The sequence below is a fragment of the Rhinichthys klamathensis genome, unplaced genomic scaffold (assembly GCF_029890125.1).
Source record: "Rhinichthys klamathensis goyatoka isolate OS25496 unplaced genomic scaffold, OSU_Roscu_1.1 h1tg000359l_1, whole genome shotgun sequence".
NCBI lineage: Eukaryota > Metazoa > Chordata > Actinopteri > Cypriniformes > Leuciscidae > Rhinichthys > Rhinichthys klamathensis.
The window spans coordinates 436,930-454,654 of record NW_026606868.1 but is presented as its reverse complement, the minus strand read 5'-3'; the positions used below and the strand labels follow the sequence as shown (position 1 = coordinate 454,654).

The following is a 17,725-nucleotide window of genomic DNA, read 5'->3' as shown; positions in this document are numbered from 1 at the left end:
TGGTTCGGAACACAGGGGGAAGTAAACTAAACACAAAATTGTCTCTGTGTTTAAATGAATTTAATTATAATTAAAATGTGATTAAGGATAAAAAAGTCTATCTTGGATAATACTGTAAACTATTTAGGGAGCCCTTAATTACACATTACTATAATATTAAATGTTACAATTAAAAACAGAGCCCAAATTATTAAATTCAGTTGCTATTTATTTTTAGATATAATAATTAAAAAAAACTGTAATCAATGAGTGGATCTCTGAGCTGGTGTGAGTGAGTGGAGGGGAAGCTAATTTGCATATTCATAGAACCGTGTATACTAAATGAAGCAAGGGTGTAGAGTTACATTCAAACTTTTTCCAAGGAATTAAAGCTTAAATATGTGATTTTGGTGATCAAAGATGAGTTTTAAGGGATAAAATGGTTGACTACAGGGGGATATATTTAAGTAAATATAATGAATAGGCTAATATAGTGCATATACTGTATATACGAAATGCTTTTCTCTAGAGTTCATTTCTCTGGCGAACTAACCTCTTGTCGACACTAAAGCTAAAGCTAAAGCTGAGCTAAATGTAATGCTACTTGAGATATTATTCTCAAGCTGTTTTATTGATATCTTTCCACAGTTGAATCGATCATCATCTCTTCTTCTTCTCCGCTTTTTACTGGTAGCAAACAGTGTTGCATTGTCGCACGCGCCCCCTTCTGGATTGGACTGAAAGACTGAATGTATTTGTTGTGCGACTGCATGCAACGAACCATGACGTCCGTACCGTATGGTTCGGGACGAATACATGTACCGGTACACCCCTAATATACACACAGTAGTGGCCAAAAGTGATGCCCAGCCTCGGAAAAATTACATCTTCGAAATATTATTCAAAATTTGTTAAAGACTTTGTAAGCATATTGCACAGTTGTGCTTCGAGTCAATTGTTTTATTAGTGATAACGCAATGAAACATGCCAAATTTTGCAGACTTATTTTTTGGCCAGGCTGTCATACAAAGAAATTATTAACACTTGCAAAAACAAGAGAGTGAACCAATGAAATATTAATAACTGATTATGATGTAGTCAGTGTATGCTTTTCTCTTTGAGCTTTTTGCTTTTCTATGCATTTTTTTTTTTGTGTAGTAAAAATAAAACCTGTAGCTGTAGTTTGCCTTTTTTTACCAAGTAATTTTGTCAGATAATAAATACCTTAACCAAGTTTAGTGTTTTGTTCTTCCCTAATATTTATTATAGTCATAGTAATAGTCATTAAAAACAAATCCCCTCTGGACATTGCATTTGGCCACTACTGTATATATTGTGTGTGCATAACATGCAGTGATTATTTAAATAATCATCATTGGTTTTTTTTATTAGTAAATATTTTCAATTAGTTTAACATTTAAAAAGTATATTTGGAAGTAACAGTATGCCTCCAATAATTGTGCTATAAACATGCAGTGTCATGCTGATGTAGTGAGTAATATATGCAGTCATGAGGTCTGAGACCCTTCACATGAAATCTGATCAGAAGTGGTTACTGCCAGTTGTGTTCGTATCGAGATGGAAACCAAGTGTAAAACGGGGCTTGTGTGTGTGTTGGAGTTGTAATCTCTGTTTTCTATTTGTTTCTGGCCTCGCAGACAGATGAAGAGCTGGAGTTGGTGAGTGAGGTGAATACAGCTCAATTCCTTTGACTGTTGTGCTGTGAACGGTCTCATTTCACAAACAAATGTTTGACGAATGATTTATGGATGTGTATTTAACGTGTCATTTTCTGTCAATTTTTTTATACACTGCATTTTTCACTGATCAAATTGTAATGACTGTGCTTAAACAGTTTTTTATTGTATTGAAGAATACACTGTTTTTCATTTATGATCTAATTGGCGGTCAGTGAATTGGAGTTAAATGCGTGCTGTTTATTCAGTTGCAGGCTGACTGCCTGATTATTGTGTGCAGTTTTAAATGAATGCACACACACACTCAAGGCGAAATGCACATATGCATGGGTTGATCTCACATGAGTCAGACACACTAGATCAAACGTGGAGCGCATCGGAGCAGAAGCCCTCACTCCAAAGATCAATTTGTCTGTCTGTCTCTCTCCCACCTTCTTTCACTTCTTGATGTCTTTTCCTCTAATGATTGTTGTCCAATGACACATTAAGTGTAGTGCATGTCCATCTGAGTTTTGGGGGGGGGTTTCAGTCATCTCAGCATCTGTATCTGTGAGTGTGTGCATGAATCATGGGAGTCTGTTGACTGTAAAAGTGGCCTCTATCTTTATCCCCTTGTAAAATTAAGAGGGGTTTAAATGTGAATGTTTGACGCTGGTTTACCCTGAAGACCCAGTCTGCATTTTGTTATCTTGTGTTTTGTAGTGAAGTGTTTTTTTTTTTTTTTTCTTGCATGATTCAGATAAGGGCTCAACAATGAGGATTTTTGTGTGTGTGTGTGGTGAATTTTTAATTCCCAAGCCAACATTTTCAACAGCCCCACCCCATAATATGATTACACGCATAAACATATATATATATATGGTGTAAAACATTACCATTTTGGATACTTCTAAGACTATCAAAGGTCCTCATCAATGTCCTCATAAATTTCCTTGGTCCATATTTAAATGAGTAGAATTCACAACAATGCTCAATACATCATACAAAACCAAAAGCTGTTCTGACAGATCATCCAGCTGACCCGAAACACTTTCAGGCTGGCCCTTGACCATCCTTATTGTTGAGCTCTTCAGAGTTGTAGGACATTTATCTCAGTAGCTACATTTACATGGACACCTTTTGTTTCATTGTTGATTGATGAATCCGAACGTAGTGTTTACATGAACTCCAAATAACGTGACTGGGTTGATGTGCGCGTTTGTGTCACAAACTTGTCACAAGCAAAAAAAAAAATTTTTTGACATGCGCACAGTGCACGAATATAGAGTTTCTTGCTGTTTGATCATACTAACCTACTAGATTGCTTATTTTCTGTTTTAAAGAGCAGACTTAATATTTATCTATGTCGGGTCCTAGTAAGGAGACGACGAGCACATGAACCGTTGTCCCATGCTGCTTGTATTTATCAAGAAGTAAGAACACCTCTTCTCGCGCCCTAAAACAAACTGTCTGTGGATGAGAGTCCGAGACATGGACTGGTGGGACATTGTCCTGCTCCACTTCACAGACGATGAATTTTAGAATGACGCGAATTACGCCATCTCTGCGTCATTGCCCATGCGCAGTACTTTCCAAGTTTTCAATCCGATCAAGTGTTTACATGTCCTCTCGATCGGATTAGGAAAGGTTTAAACCACGCCTTACAATCCGAAGGACATTTTAATCGGTTTTGGCCAATTCATTCTGATTGGCGTAGTTACATATGACTTTTTTTATTACAACTGTGCTGATTACAACCGGATTATTAGGGTCCATGTAAACGCAGCTACTGTTTTACACTCAGCTTAGAGTCTAGAGAGATGTTTAGAGTGACAGTCTGAAGCTGTGGAGCTTATGTTGTTGTTTATATGGACTGGTTGATTATTACTATTCTTAAGATGGCTTTTAGTATTTTAACCCCCGGATTCACAGACAAGGTTTAAGATTAGTCCCTGACTAAAATGCTTGTTTGAGCTGTTTTAACTGAAAGCAACTTGCACTCGCGTATCTTAAAATATGTCAGTGCCATTGTTTTGTCTCAAGATGCACAGCAGTAATGTTTTTTTTTCTAAGGCACGTTTATAAAAGCTACTTATATGTCCTAATTGAACTAAGGTCTAATCCTGGCTTAGTTTAAACCCTGTCTGTGAAACCGTGCCTATGATGATCTAATCTATTTAATCTTCAGAAGTGTCTGGAATTTGAAGATTGTGTACATACACAAGTCTTCCAGAGGTGTTTGTGTCCTTTCTTTCCTTGCCCGGAAAGTCAACTCTTGGTACTTTTGACTCTATCTCTCTCTGTTTTTCTCTCTCTCTGGCTTTCCAGAACGCTCAGCGGTTAGGCGCCTCTCAAGTGACCCAGCCTCTTACCACACCAGTGGTTTCCGTGGCAACGCCAAGTCTCCTGACTCCATTCTCCATGCAAACCGCCTACAACACAGGTGAGAGTGACATCATAGGGAGAAGCCAAGACATCCGTCACTTTGCAGGCCAGCACAGATTCCAGAGAAATAAACACGGCCATGCTTTAGTTAACACTCCAGACAGATGCTTGCAGAGACCATGGTCCATTTATCTCTTTTAGGCGCCATTCACATATAGCGCCTAAAACACTTAGAAAACGCTGGGCGCGCCGCGTTCTCCTTTTTCCAAAGCGCTAGGGCGGTTGTGCTCCGGTTGGTTCTTGTCATGTGACCCAAGGTGCGCTTATGGTGTGCTTGCGGCATTCTGAAAAGTTGAGATGTTTTTATCTCGATGCGGCGCGGACGCGCTTGGAAAAAAACGAGCGCGTCGCACCGCGACCGCGTCGCTTCCATTATGAGCGCGCATACCGCGCGCCTACATTTGAAATAACGAACTTGAGCGCGCAAAAGACGCGATATGTGAGCAGGCCCTTACTTGCTCTCGTTCATTCTTTCACACCCATTCCTTACCTCTCTTTCGAGGCTAGATTTATCACTGGAATTTATTTGGAGCATAAAAAGAAACGATAACTGAATATAGATGTTATATTATCACAACTATAGTAATCAGAGGCCATAAATAGAATTCAGTAAATAAATTTACATTAAATGTTCTTCTTTGTTTTCATGCAGAGTACCAGCTAACAAGTGCAGATCTCACAGCCCTCCAGGCCTTTACGCCGTCGGGTGCACTGTTGCCAAGCAACATGACCACTTGGCAACAGCAGCCATCCGTATCCCAGCAACAACAGCAGCAGCCATCCGTATCCCAGCAACAGTCTCAGCAGCAGCAACAACAGCAGCAGCAACAGCCACAGCAGCTAACTCTGGCCTCCCTCAGTAATCTTGTGTATGTCTCATGCCTTTTACAAACTCTGTCTCTTGCTCTCACCTACTCACACATGCACCTGGTTCTTCTCTAACCACATGTCCATAGTGTGAGGCCACATGCACCACATCTACTTCCTGTCTACAGTGGAGAGAAGTTTTAGTGATATACTCCCCTCTAGTCTTGAGCTAAAACTCTTCGATTGTCTTTGTTTACCCTTTAGCTACATCTAACTAGATATAAGTTTAGTGGCCAACACTTTACAATCAAATATATATGTTAACATAGTTAATGCAAAAGATAACATGAAATAAAATTTTAAATACTCTATAGTTCAGAAGTTTATTCAAATCTTACTGACCTTACTTTTATTCAGCAAGAATGCATTCAATTGTTCAAAATTCCCAGACGTTTATAATTTTACAAAAGATTTAATGTTGATCTTTTAAAACATTTTCAACATTGATTTCAATGATGTTGAGCAGCAAATCCGCATATTAGAGTGATTTCTGAAGGATCATGTGACACTGACGACTGGAGTAATGATGCTGAAAATTCAGCTTAGATCACAGGACTATTTTAAAATATTTCAAGTAGAAAGCAGTTATTTTAAATTGTAATAATAATTCACAATATTGCTGTTTTTACTGTATTTTTGATCAAATAAAGGCAGCCTTGGTGAGCATAAGAGACTGAAAAATGCATGTTTACAGCATTTATTCATTTAATGTATTATGTTAGTTTCTACACAAATTAATACATTTCAATATTGCAAGATGTATAAATAAATTTAGTTAAATTATTATTAATTAAATGATAAATGCTGTAAAAAAAATTGTTCATTGTCAATTCATGATACATGATGGAATAATGAATTAAACCTTAATGTAAAGTGTTAGCATTTAGCGTTAAGCTAACATTCATTTTTTAGAAACTGCATTAGCACAAACTAGTGTCCTTCCTAGACAGAATTTTTGGGCATTATTGTCTAGGTAGTCAGCTCATACATTTTGACACGTGTCCACTGTAAACTGTTGGGAATTATTACATATTAATCTGCAATTTTATTCCCACTAGATAGAGCAGAGAGACACAAAGTACAACTTGATTAAAGTGTTACGGTTCTATCAGCTATAGAGAGAACATAGCTACTGCTCTATAACTCAAAACTGTGTTACAGGGGCATCTAGACAGCCTGAATATGATTTTTCATGTTCAGGATGTGAATAAAATGTACAGGGCAGAACAGCTGAATGCCTGCGCTACCTATTTTCTCTTTATGCATCACATAATAGCCCACGGCTCAGGTCAAGGGCAGCTGTACGCTGCATTATTAGCACGACACATACATCTACCTTGCTGTGAATTTGCTCAGGTTTTTTTTTTCTTTTTCAATTGCCTTCAGCGGTCATGATCTCATATTAGCAATCACTTGAACAAGAACGATCTAACGATCATCGGTAGCACACAACCTAAAGCCTGCGTATTCTCCCTTGGAGATTGACCTAAATAACTCTCTTTCGGTCTCACATAGACGTTTTCCTCTTTTTCTTCCTCTTTCTCTCCTCCCTATGGGGGGCGAACATCGAGGTGTTCTTGCCTGCCTTTAATGCCTGCTAACAGCGGGGTTAGCGCTGCGCTACGCTTTCATTAGCGTGACTGTTCGCTTCTGTTAATGCTGTGTACAGATTTTCAGATTTCTGGAGCAGGTCTAACCTGCCGTGTGTTTGTGTGCTCTCTCTCATTTGTTTACAGCATGTGGGGCTCAGACAAACAGAACGGAGAGATGGCTCACTGCATCTCTGGTCTAGCTGCTAATCTCAGGTGAATGGGGTCCCATGGGCACTCTGTGTCCGCCAGTCAAACCGTGGGCTCTCTGTGTTAGCCAGTCATATTCTGTGGGTGCTCTGTGTCGGCCTATTATGCACCGCTGTCCTGTCTGTCACCTGCCACGGCCTAGTTGTCATGGTTACCGTCTCTGGCCATGCTGAAGAATGTTCACGCTTTCGTCGTCTCGCAGATGACCATTTCATCTGAGTCTCTCTTCATTAAATCCAACTTTTTTGTCTTTTTTTAATCTTTTTCTTGTTCATTGCTTATTGTCCAGTGTCCTGTGCGCGACAAACAGATTTACACAATCCTTTTTTCTAATGAATCTAGCACATTGGTGCCCTGATAACTGAGCAGGTAAAGATTAGAATTTAAAAGTAGGACAGACATCTCCATCATGTCCTCCCAAGTGGGTCAGGACTCTCTGGGGTTCATTCGTCCGTCCGTTTGTAACCTGCTGCATGGCCACACGTTCATCATGCCAGCAGATCCTGCTCTGAACCACCTCAAGCACCACATATTATATAAACCAGGCTGTTTAACACAGCAGGTCGAGGCTTAAAATGTTTTTGTTTTTTTCGTTACTATGCTGATCATTTAATAAACAGCAATGCATAATATTAAACATTATATGTTTATTCTATATGTTTTATTTTATTTGTAGTGGCAATAAAGTTATATTCACATATTGGCACTTGAGACGGTTTATTTTCACATGCCCGTACTGGTAAATGTGCAACGGTTATACACGTCTGTCTAGCGCATGTTTGCATAGAAAAACAATGGAAAAGTAGCACAATGGAATGGAAAAACGTGTTCTGTGTGAACGGCCCCTAACAACATAGCTAGCCGTTCAGTTAGAAGAAAACCATCAAATAAAAATGATTTGTAATGTTACACTTAATTCCATCACACTTTTTTTTACCACTTTTTAAGCCCATTTACCTAAAGTTGTACCGTACAATTCATTCATGTTCTGTAAAGCAGTCACCAGCAGTAACCAAGAGAGCCTAGCTAATTCCTTACTTTATTATATAATGTTATTGTTCATTTTGGAATGGAAATATTATGTTTTGTCTTGCCTTTTACCTTCATAACTCAAACTTCATTTTTCGGTGAATTTAACATTTAACATTCAACATTTGATTGTAACTTTTCTCATAGACCTCAAGGGGGCGTTAGAGTAGTTTTAATTTCATCTAATATTTTATGTCCTCTCCACTCTCAGTTCAAAGAAAAAAATCTTAATACAAATATGCTGTATGTGTCAGGTTTAGCAGGACCGAGACAATATTTTCATGTTTTCAGTGCAGCCGTGAGCTGATTTCATTGATCAGTAATGCGGTGTCCTCACAGCACTTGAACTTTATCAGGACTTCCCACTCTCCTGGCAGCAGCTGCTGCGTTCTCTGCAAATATACAGTGAATTTCAAATGAATTTCTCTCTCGTTATGCCTGAGAAACTGTCACTACGTCCCACTGTGGCCCTGACTTCCTGTTCATTCTAATATAAATGCTAATGGAGCCGTGAGAGCTCCCCGCTGCTCCGCCACCCTGTCTTATGTTCTCATGTCATCAAATCATTTTTCCTTGTGCCGGCCTTTCCTGACCAGACTGGGGTGAAGACTCATTCTTTCCGCTATGCATGAGGGTGGGATATTTCTTTCTGTTTTTGGAAGTAAGCATTGAGTTGGGTTTTCTTTCTCCTGCCGGATAAACAGTCCATGTTAACTGTCCATAGACATCCGTCTGTCTCTGAACTGTTGTAGATGAGTCAATGCTGACATGTACGTGTGTGTTTGACATGACGTTGATTATTGCAGATGCTAGAGTGGGTTTTGCCTGTGTCTCTCTCTGCAGTGTGACCTCTCAGGGCAGCTTACTCTTGGGCAGGGAGGAAGGGATCAGCTGGTACTGTATCTGGCGTTTCCTCTCTCCGTCTGTCTCTGTTTGTTGTCTGTCTTGTGGCGGTTTTCTACTGCTAATGGCGCTAACTCTCCTGCTCTCTCTTGGTTTTCTCTCTCTATCAGTCTCTGGCTGCTTGGGCTGTAGGAAGCTGGGCTTTGTCTTTGTCAGTGATTTGCTGAGTTGGCCTTTCTTTCTGTTTTGCATTAGAACATACTGAAACAGCACCTGCAGCATCATCAATCAACCTGTACAGGCCCACAAGACCAAACCCTCTCGCCCTCTCTCTTCATCTCTTTTTACATTTGTTAACTTGCATTTGTTTTCTTTAAATAAAAATGTTTTGCTTTTTTTGTCTTCCTGTTTATTCCTTTTTGATCTCTGCTACTTTTCCATTTTCTTTTCTCTTCCATATTCATTTTATTTCCACTTCCTTTTCACTTTCCACCTTTTCTTTTCCATTCCTTTACAGATTCTTTCCTTTCCTTTCTTAACTTGCGTTACCTTACCTCCTCTCCTCTCTTTCCATTCCCATTTACTTTCCTTTTCTTTTTCGATTATTTTTTTCTTTTTACTTTTCTTTGTTTTCCCTTTTAGTTTCCATTTCCTTTCTTTCTTCCCTCATTTCCTCTCCTCTCGTCTTCTTCCATTTCCATTCTCTTTCCTTTTTCGATTCCTTATTTTCTTTTTCATTTAATTTCCTTCCTTTAGTTTTTTTATTTCTTCTCATTTTCATTTCCCCTTCCATTCCCATCCCATCGCTTCCCTCCTTTTCCATTTTCTTTACTATTTTGATTACTCTTCTTATTATCTTTTTCATTTAATTTCCTCTTCCATGCCGTTTCCTTTCCTATTCCACTATATCCTGTCCTTTTCCATATTTACCTTTCCTCTTCCTTTTCACTTCTGTTTCTTTGCCCTTTTGTTTCCTTTCCTTTTGACTTTTCTTTTCCACTTTTCCTTTAATTTTCTTTTCCTGTTGTTTCCTTTTTCCTTCCATTTCCAATTCCTTTCCTCCTTTTCTGTTTTTCTCTTCTCTTCTGGAAAACCACTGGAATAGCTTTGAGTAATCCCAACATAAATAATACACTTCTGTAAATACATATGTTTGGCTGCAGCCTAATTACACGCACATAAGCAAACACACTCACTGCAGTTGAGGGTATGTGGCATGTTGTGATGTGTGAAAGGAGGCTGACCAAGTTGTGACTGCATGGCTAGCAGGAGTTAAGTGACAGAGATAACTTGTCTGGCTTGGTGCATTTTATAGCTGCTTTATTGTACTATTATTTTTTTGTATACTAAAATGTGGCTGTACAAAGGTAGTGCAAAACATGATAAAGTTGTGGGTAACGTTGCTGTTTGTCCACACGTATGTTTGTCGTATTTAAAATGTATGTTTTTGTTAGACATCAGGTGTCCCCTCTTTATTAGTGATGTTGATTCTTCTTCTCTTTCTCCTTCCACTATAGGCCCGTGGGAACGATCCCTCATGGAGCTACTCTGACGGTTAACACTAACCCCCATGTCAACATCAAATCTGAGCCGGTGTCTCCTAACCGGGATCGCAGCACCCCTAATTCCACCGGCGGGGCAGCGGGCCTAACTGTGTCCCAGTATCACAGTGGGACGCAGCGTTTGGAGCCCACCGGCCGCTCTCCAGTCGACAGCATCAGCAGTAACGGCAGCTCTTATGAGGGAAGCGACCGAGACGACGGTGGGCAGCCGCGCCCTCCCGATTTCAACTCGGCCGGCCTGGGTCTCCTCCGAGCTTCCGGAGAGCAATCGTCCCAAGCGGAGCAGCAGGAGTCAGCCAATGTGAAACGCATGAGACTGGACACCTGGGTCACATAAACGCTGAAGGAGAGAGCGAGAGATCTGCTCTCTTACCCGCACATACACACACACCGACATAAACACACCCCTAGTGGCACCTGCTTTCAGCAGCCAATCTCAGTCCGCACTTAGACACATGCATGCGCCTGTCTCTCTGTCTCTCTCTCTTCCTGTCTCTCTCTCTCTTGTCTCACTCTCAGACACACTCATATTTACTGGTGTGTGTGTATATATTTATATAAAATATGCATATATGATCAAACACGCACTAGATCTTCACACACACACAGTTGCCAATCCAGGTGTAAACGTGTTGACGTATACGAGACTGAAGAGATGTACTTTTGGTCGCATCTCTGATATCCCTTGCCCCTGCTAAAAGAGGCCGTCCGGATCTCAGATCCACTTTTACAGGCCTTACCGTCGACCTGATCAGAGTTCAGCGGCACTGCTCTGTCAAAACGCCATAACAACTGCTTATGTTGCATAGACAAGCCTGTCGATCTCTATTTTTTTGTATCTATTTCTCTTTTGTTTTGTTTTTGTATGAATGGTTGTATTTGCCATTTATCTTCTCGACTGACTCTTTCTCTCTTGCTTTTCCTGTTTCTTTTCATGTTTTTTTGACTCTCTGCTTGAGCAGCTGCCTTTAGAATCGCCCCCGTTCCTGTTGTAACAACTTTAGCATAAAATCTTTATATTTGTTTTTCTAACTACGCAAAAACTAGCATAGTGTGCTTGGTGTGGTGTGTGTGTGTGTGTGTGTGTGTGTGTGTGTCAGCTGTGAGACGGAGGTGTTCATTCATTCAATTGCTAAACACGATTCAGCCAAAAAACATCCATCTTTCGTTGTATCATAACCTCACACCAGTCCCCTCGCTTACGCACTAGATGCGTGTCTATCGGCGCAGCTCGAAGCGCGGACATCGCTCCGCATCCTCAATTTTCTGCACACGCGTGGACCGTAAACGTAGTGTCGTTGATGGAAATGTAGATCTATCTGTACTAATGAGATTCAGGCGTGCAGGAAGCAGACATGTTCGTATCGGCCTGCAGTGTGTGGCTGCATTTACGAGAGCAGCGGTCTGCCACATTATGCTATATTTATTGTTTTGTCTGGCTGTGTAATTCAGAGATTAATTAGTTAACTTTATGGGACGGGTATGCTTTATTATTGTTTGTAAGATTCCATGAAAAATAAAAAGCGGTCAAAAAAGTCTGAGTTTAACTCAGGATGCCGGGTTTTTAGATGTTTGAGATCATGTATATACAAAATATCTCAGTGTTTCAGTACAGGTTTATGTATAGCAAAAAGAGTTGGTGGCAAACACGCATCTCAGCTAGGTCATTTTAGCTAAGAAAGAGATGGAGGTTGTGTAGCGCTGTGTGTGAGAAGCGTTGAGATTGTACATAGCGATGTATGTTCACATATATTCTGCTGGGTCTTTCTGAAACAGCGCTGTAATCTCAGTGGAACCGTCTCTGTCAACCTCTACCTGTAAATAAACTGTACCGTGTTATAAGTTATCAAGGTGGAGAGGCAGATGAAGGAGGATTTGACTGTTTTTATGCGTGACTCTTTTCCGTCGTTTTTATCCTGATGGCGTGCACTTTAAAATCGTTCCCCCTTATCCGCTCGCACACCTTCAGACACACAAGTGAGGAATTTCCTCGCATTATCATTTACACGATCAGTCCACTTTGATTGATTATCTGTCATTTTTACACATCTATCTCCCAACAAAGCGATTCCCTGACGGCTTGGAAGGGAATACAGTCTCACTTCACCTATAAGACGTTTAAAAGCATTCAGGGAAGGACGTTTCATTTTTTTGTTTTGTTTTTTGGCTTATATTGCACTTCACATGTTTAACCGTGAACAATTTTAGAAGAAAAATATCACGTTTGGTAAAAAAAAAAAGAAAAAAGAAAGAAATGAAGAAAAAAGACAACAAATAAAAAAGAATGTTGTACTGAAATCTAGATTAGGCTTTACACGTGTTGCAGATGTGACAATTATGTACACAAATCGTTTTCTGTGCATTAGTGTATTCTCTAAGTGACAAAGATGAAGGACGTTTCCGTGACGAGTTTTGAAAAATGACGTGAGGACAAACTTAGTGCTGAAGGGAAATGGGGTTCAAAATGATTTCAAATATGTTGTATTTCCCTCTAAAACTATGACTTTAAGTGTTAGTAAGGTTAAGGTGAGACTCACCTGTCCGTCATCGGCTTCTCTACCTCTCCTCCCATCCTCTCGTATCTTCTCTTTCTCTCCTTTCCTCCACTCCTTCACTCACAGAGGAAGACAGAAGCCATTTCATTTCACCTCAACAGATGGCCCACCTTTTGTTAAACCAGATTCCACACACACACACACACTCACACACATGATGGATGCAGTACCGGGAGGCGGTGAGAGTAAGCGTTCGTTCGGACTCATCACAGACGTGCGTTGGTATCCCTTCGACTGAGGTTCTAGAGCTACTGGGCGGATGTTTTCTAGAACTGCATCATAGCAGAGCGAGGCTTCTGCAGCGCACCCGTTGACTTAAAGACTGTTGTGTCCTGAGCTTTGAACAAATGCAGTGATTTCTTTGTACGTTTATAAGGTGACAGCCTGATCCTCGAGGCCGATGCGCACGGGATACTCCGGCTGCTCGAAGCGCTGGCTGTGTTGATTTCAAGGCTAAGGCGACGTTCAAAAAGCTCTCTTGAAGACCTCGTGATAAAATTAGGAATCTGAGTAATCAAAGAAAAGACAATCGTCCGGTGAATAGTTCACTTTGGTCCCCGTATTCCCTTTGTATGATGTCTAGAGATTCTCACATACTTTTTCTCGTGTTAATTTGTGCTGGTGACAGTTTTATTGTCTGTTTTTAATATAATTGTTACGATGATTATCATTACCATTATGATTATCGTCACAGATGGTAATAATAACGATACATTTAGAAAGACGGTTTTTATTTTTATTTTTGCTTTTATTTTTTGTGTAGGTTAGACATCCTGTTTTATTTTAATTTGATTTTCTTTTATTACATATGAATATTATATAAATATATTTTCGTTTTAATTTTTTGTTGTTTTCTTTTTCTTTTTTGTTCTTCAAAGGGGTGTTACTAATATTGCACGATTTATTAAGTAAAACAAAACCGTTGTAGTAATATTAGTACTTATTGCTAATTGAGGGAAGCGATAAAACAGGTTCGATAGAATTACCAGTTCAATGCTGCAATTTTTAGTCAATTGTACAATAGTATCTACACATAGTTAAGGTGGGACATCCACACATTTAATTTATTCTGATCAGACACAATGCATGGGCGTCAGACAAGCAAAGAATGAGTCATATTATAAATAAACTGAAATGTAATTTCAATAAGAATATACAACACACAAAACTAGAATAGAAATTGAAGAAAAACAGTTTAAAAAAGAAAAATTATAGCTAATATATTGTGTTCGGCTAGTCTGCTTTGAGTTTTGTTGTAAAAAAAAAAGACAAAAAAGAAAAAAAATTGTTGTTTTCGGAGAATGATATACAGTTTGTGTATATTTTCATAAACAAAGTATGCACTGATATGTTATTACAAATTCTATACTGCTTTTACAAAAGAGTGTTTGTTATTGTACCAAAGTATCCATTGTCCTTTATGACCCTCCCCTTTTGCGTATGTTTTATTGTATTTTATATATTAAATAGACAAGTTGACCTACACACAAGTATGAGTCTGTCTGTATTACAAGTTTCTGTGTGGGTTGGTTTGTTCTGTTGTCAGTGCACTCATTAGACTTATATATATATATGTTCATTTAGCAGATGCTATTATCTAATAACTTTCAAAGGTGGACAATAATTTGTAATGATAAAGTAACCAGCAATATTTGCAAATATGCATATATTCTCACCAAGGCTGTATTTATTTCATCAGAAATATAGTAACAACAGTAATATTGCTAATTTAAATAACACATGATCCTTCATAAATCATTCTAAGAAGTTGATTTGGTGCTCAAGAAATATTTCTTGTCAGTTTAACAGTTGTGCTGCTTAAAATGTTTGTGTAAATCTTTTTGTTTAATCTTTGGATTCCTTGATTAATAGAAAGTTCAAACAAATAGCATTTATTTGAAATAGTCACATTTTTACCAATGTAAAGGTCTTTACTTTAAGCCAATTTAATGCATCCATGCTGAAAATAAATATTAATACATCTTGCTGACCCCAAATATATACACACTATATATAATATCCTACTTTGTTTGAAACTCTAGGATAGTAAGGCTTTTTATCATATGATCTTTCCGATTAAATCTTTTTTAAAGTGTTTACTTTAAACACTTTAAACAGCATTAACTTTCAGCATTAACTTTCAAGTCCTTTCCATATCTGGCCACTAGATGTCAGCCTTTCACTTATCTGATATTAGCTACTAAAATTGTAAATTTGAAACAACCAATTGTTATGTTTCTTCCTTTAATCAGTTTTATAATTTACCAACTTGCTTGTTCAGAGGAAGTCCAGGTCTTTATTTTAACCCATTTAACCCAATTGAGGCAGAAATATGTAGCTAAGAATGTTTTTTTCCTCAGAGACATTGTGTCTGTTGTTGTTTAGCAACAGATCATGGTGATTCAGGCACAATGACATGACTTTGAGTGTGAGTGTCTTGTGCATGTGTCTTTTGGTGGCCCCACATTGAATGCAGACCATTTCTCAATGACATTCTGTTCATCTGAGCACAGTGTCAGCTGAGATTGTCAGTTTGCGCGTCTGGTGCAACCATTGAGCTTCTGTTTGTGACGGGTCCCCACTTATTGTTTGTCTGGATGACAAAGTTGACCTATTTTTTCTAATGCACTGAGACACATGGATCATTTCATCCTACAAACACCCCTGTCATCCTTAAAGGGGTTTGATTATGCTTTTTCAACTTTAGTTAGTCTGTAATGTTGCTGTTTGAGCATAAAAAGATCTGCAAGGTTACAAAGTCCACTCCAAAGGGAAATATTCCACAGATGTTCAATCAATATCTTTGTCTTTTGAATCAGCTGGTATTCTCTTCCTTCAGGCAGTGGGATAAATCAAATGTTTTTGTCTCTTGATATAAAAATTGAGGTTTCAGTTTTAAATAGTTTTTCTTCTTCATAATTGTATACGGGTCATTCCTGTTATACAATTCATTTGCATTTACATGTCTTAAACTAAATGAACGTATTAAACTCGCAATTGGTAATCAATGATATTATTCAGATTTGTTTTATCGGTAACACTTTACAATAAGGTCTCATTTGTTAACATTAGTTAATGCATTAACTAAAATTAAGCGATACATTTTTACAGCATTCATTAACCTTTGTTAATGTTAGTTGATAAAAATGTTCATGTTAGTTGACATTGCATTGACTAATGTTAACAGATGAGCTTTTGATCTTAAAAATGTATCAGTAAATGTTGAGATTAACATTAACTAAGATTAATAAATGCTGTTGAAGAGTTGTTCATTGTTAGTTTGTGTTAACTAAGGTAGTTAATGAAACCTTATTGGGAAGTATTACCTTTTTATCGCATCACAATAAAGAACATGAACATGGGTAAATTTTACATCATTTTATTAGTTCTACTACTTCCAACATGATTTTTATTTTATTTTATTAAGAGCATTTCCAGTTTTTTCTTAATGATTTTCCTTTCCTCCTCAAAAATGTTTAATGTTTTAGCTGTAATTGTGTATTCCTGTGTCTTCAATATCACTTTACATCTGGTTTGTACTATTAATTGACCTAACAAAAGTTCTTTAATGACATCATTCTCCAGGAAAAGGACATTTTTGAGAAAGCAACAGCATGAACATTACGTAATGGCCATGGTTTGGTGACGTTAGGTTTGTTACACATTTGCATTAGAATGTGAAAGTTAAAAGAAAAATGATGAATGGTGGGTCCTGTCTAATTTAAAAAATAATCAGTCACTCAGTATCTGGCATTGATAATCAATAGAAATCAATAACAGCGGCAGATGGGAAAGGGAGCAGAGAGAGCTGAATGTCACTCGACCCCTGAACACATTTGGGGTTTATCGAGATTTATTTGAAGCACTGTGGTCTCGGGATTCTGTGGTCATTCACTCAAATAGCTCTCACTGACACTTGTGAATGAGGTCGAGATCAGATTGAAATAAATAACCTCTGTCATTTCAACAGTATCAGATCTTCAGTTCAATGGGTTGGTAATAGAGTTGCTTGCTGTTGCATCAGGCGTGATTGTGTGGCATCCTCTTACACAGGAAGCAGGTGTTGAAGCATCTGACCGCCCAGCTGTTGCCCTGCCTCACTTTTGTTTAAGCTCTCAAAAGACCCTGTAAATCCTGCTTTGAGTATTTGTATGTGTGGGTCATCAGACTAGCTGTTTGATTTGGACCAAAAATAGAAACTTGAACCTTTTGGAGAATTAAAGGTTTTTTTTTTTTTTTTTTTTATAATTTTTTTTTTTTTTTTTTTTTTTTTTTTTTTTTTCCACAGGATATTTATCCACGGGTTTTTATCTGCTATGTCTTCTGGTACAAGGGTGTTGGCTGAAGTGCAGACATGTTTATCCAGTCATTGTCCCCCAACACCCCCATCCGTGGCACCAGAGAGCCAGCATGCATACAGAGGGAAATGAGGCGGTGATGTCATCTATTATTCATTGTTCCTCATTCTTCTTTTCTTCTAGTGTGGCCTCTTTCTCTCAGATCAGTATTGTGTTCTTACCAGAGCTGGGCTCCAAATCAGAGTGTGATTCGCTGCCGTATTGAGTGAATTTAGCCTGTACAACTAAGAGTTCTGATTCATTGCAAACTGAAATTTGAAGAATCATATTTACATTTATCTAAATAAAAAAAGTGTTACATGTATGCAATGTTGATGAGGGAAAATATGTTCATGAAATGATTGATCAAAATTGTACAATTAAAAATAACGATAAAAGAAAACACCAACTCAATGTATTCGCTGTTGTACTTTTTATTAGTCTTTATTCTTTTTTCAGAATTTTGAACAAGTTTTAATTCACATTGTTTTTCCATCGTAATAGTGCAAATTCACAAAATTTGTTAACGCTGACATATGAAGGTAATTGGATAGCTGGTCTGATTGGTGCAGAAACACAAAAGATGAAGTAAGGCTTCATAGTCAGTCTTTAGGAATCCTCTCTGCCCGCAGC

General features: G+C 38.3%; 1 protein-coding gene across 16 annotated transcripts in view; it reads left to right on the top strand.

Annotated features, from left to right (window-relative positions):
- Positions 1-14,245, top strand: part of mef2d (myocyte enhancer factor 2d) — a 60,445-nt gene extending 46,200 nt beyond the window's left edge. For 2 of the 16 annotated variants that reach the window (XM_056233082.1, XM_056233083.1), the window contains exons 8-13: positions 1,638-1,667; positions 3,984-4,098; positions 4,753-4,969; positions 6,704-6,772; positions 8,639-8,689; positions 10,156-14,245. In XM_056233082.1, the coding sequence (XP_056089057.1) occupies positions 1,638-1,667; positions 3,984-4,098; positions 4,753-4,969; positions 6,704-6,772; positions 8,639-8,689; positions 10,156-10,537 (864 nt within the window). In that variant the 3' untranslated portion in view covers positions 10,538-14,245. Of the gene's footprint in view, positions 1-1,637; positions 1,669-3,975; positions 4,099-4,752; positions 4,970-6,703; positions 6,773-8,638; positions 8,690-10,155 lie in introns of all 16 variants that reach the window. The other 14 variants (XM_056233080.1, XM_056233081.1, XM_056233086.1 and 11 more) reach the window with 10 other exon arrangements.
- The last annotated feature ends 3,480 nt before the right edge of the window (positions 14,246-17,725 follow it).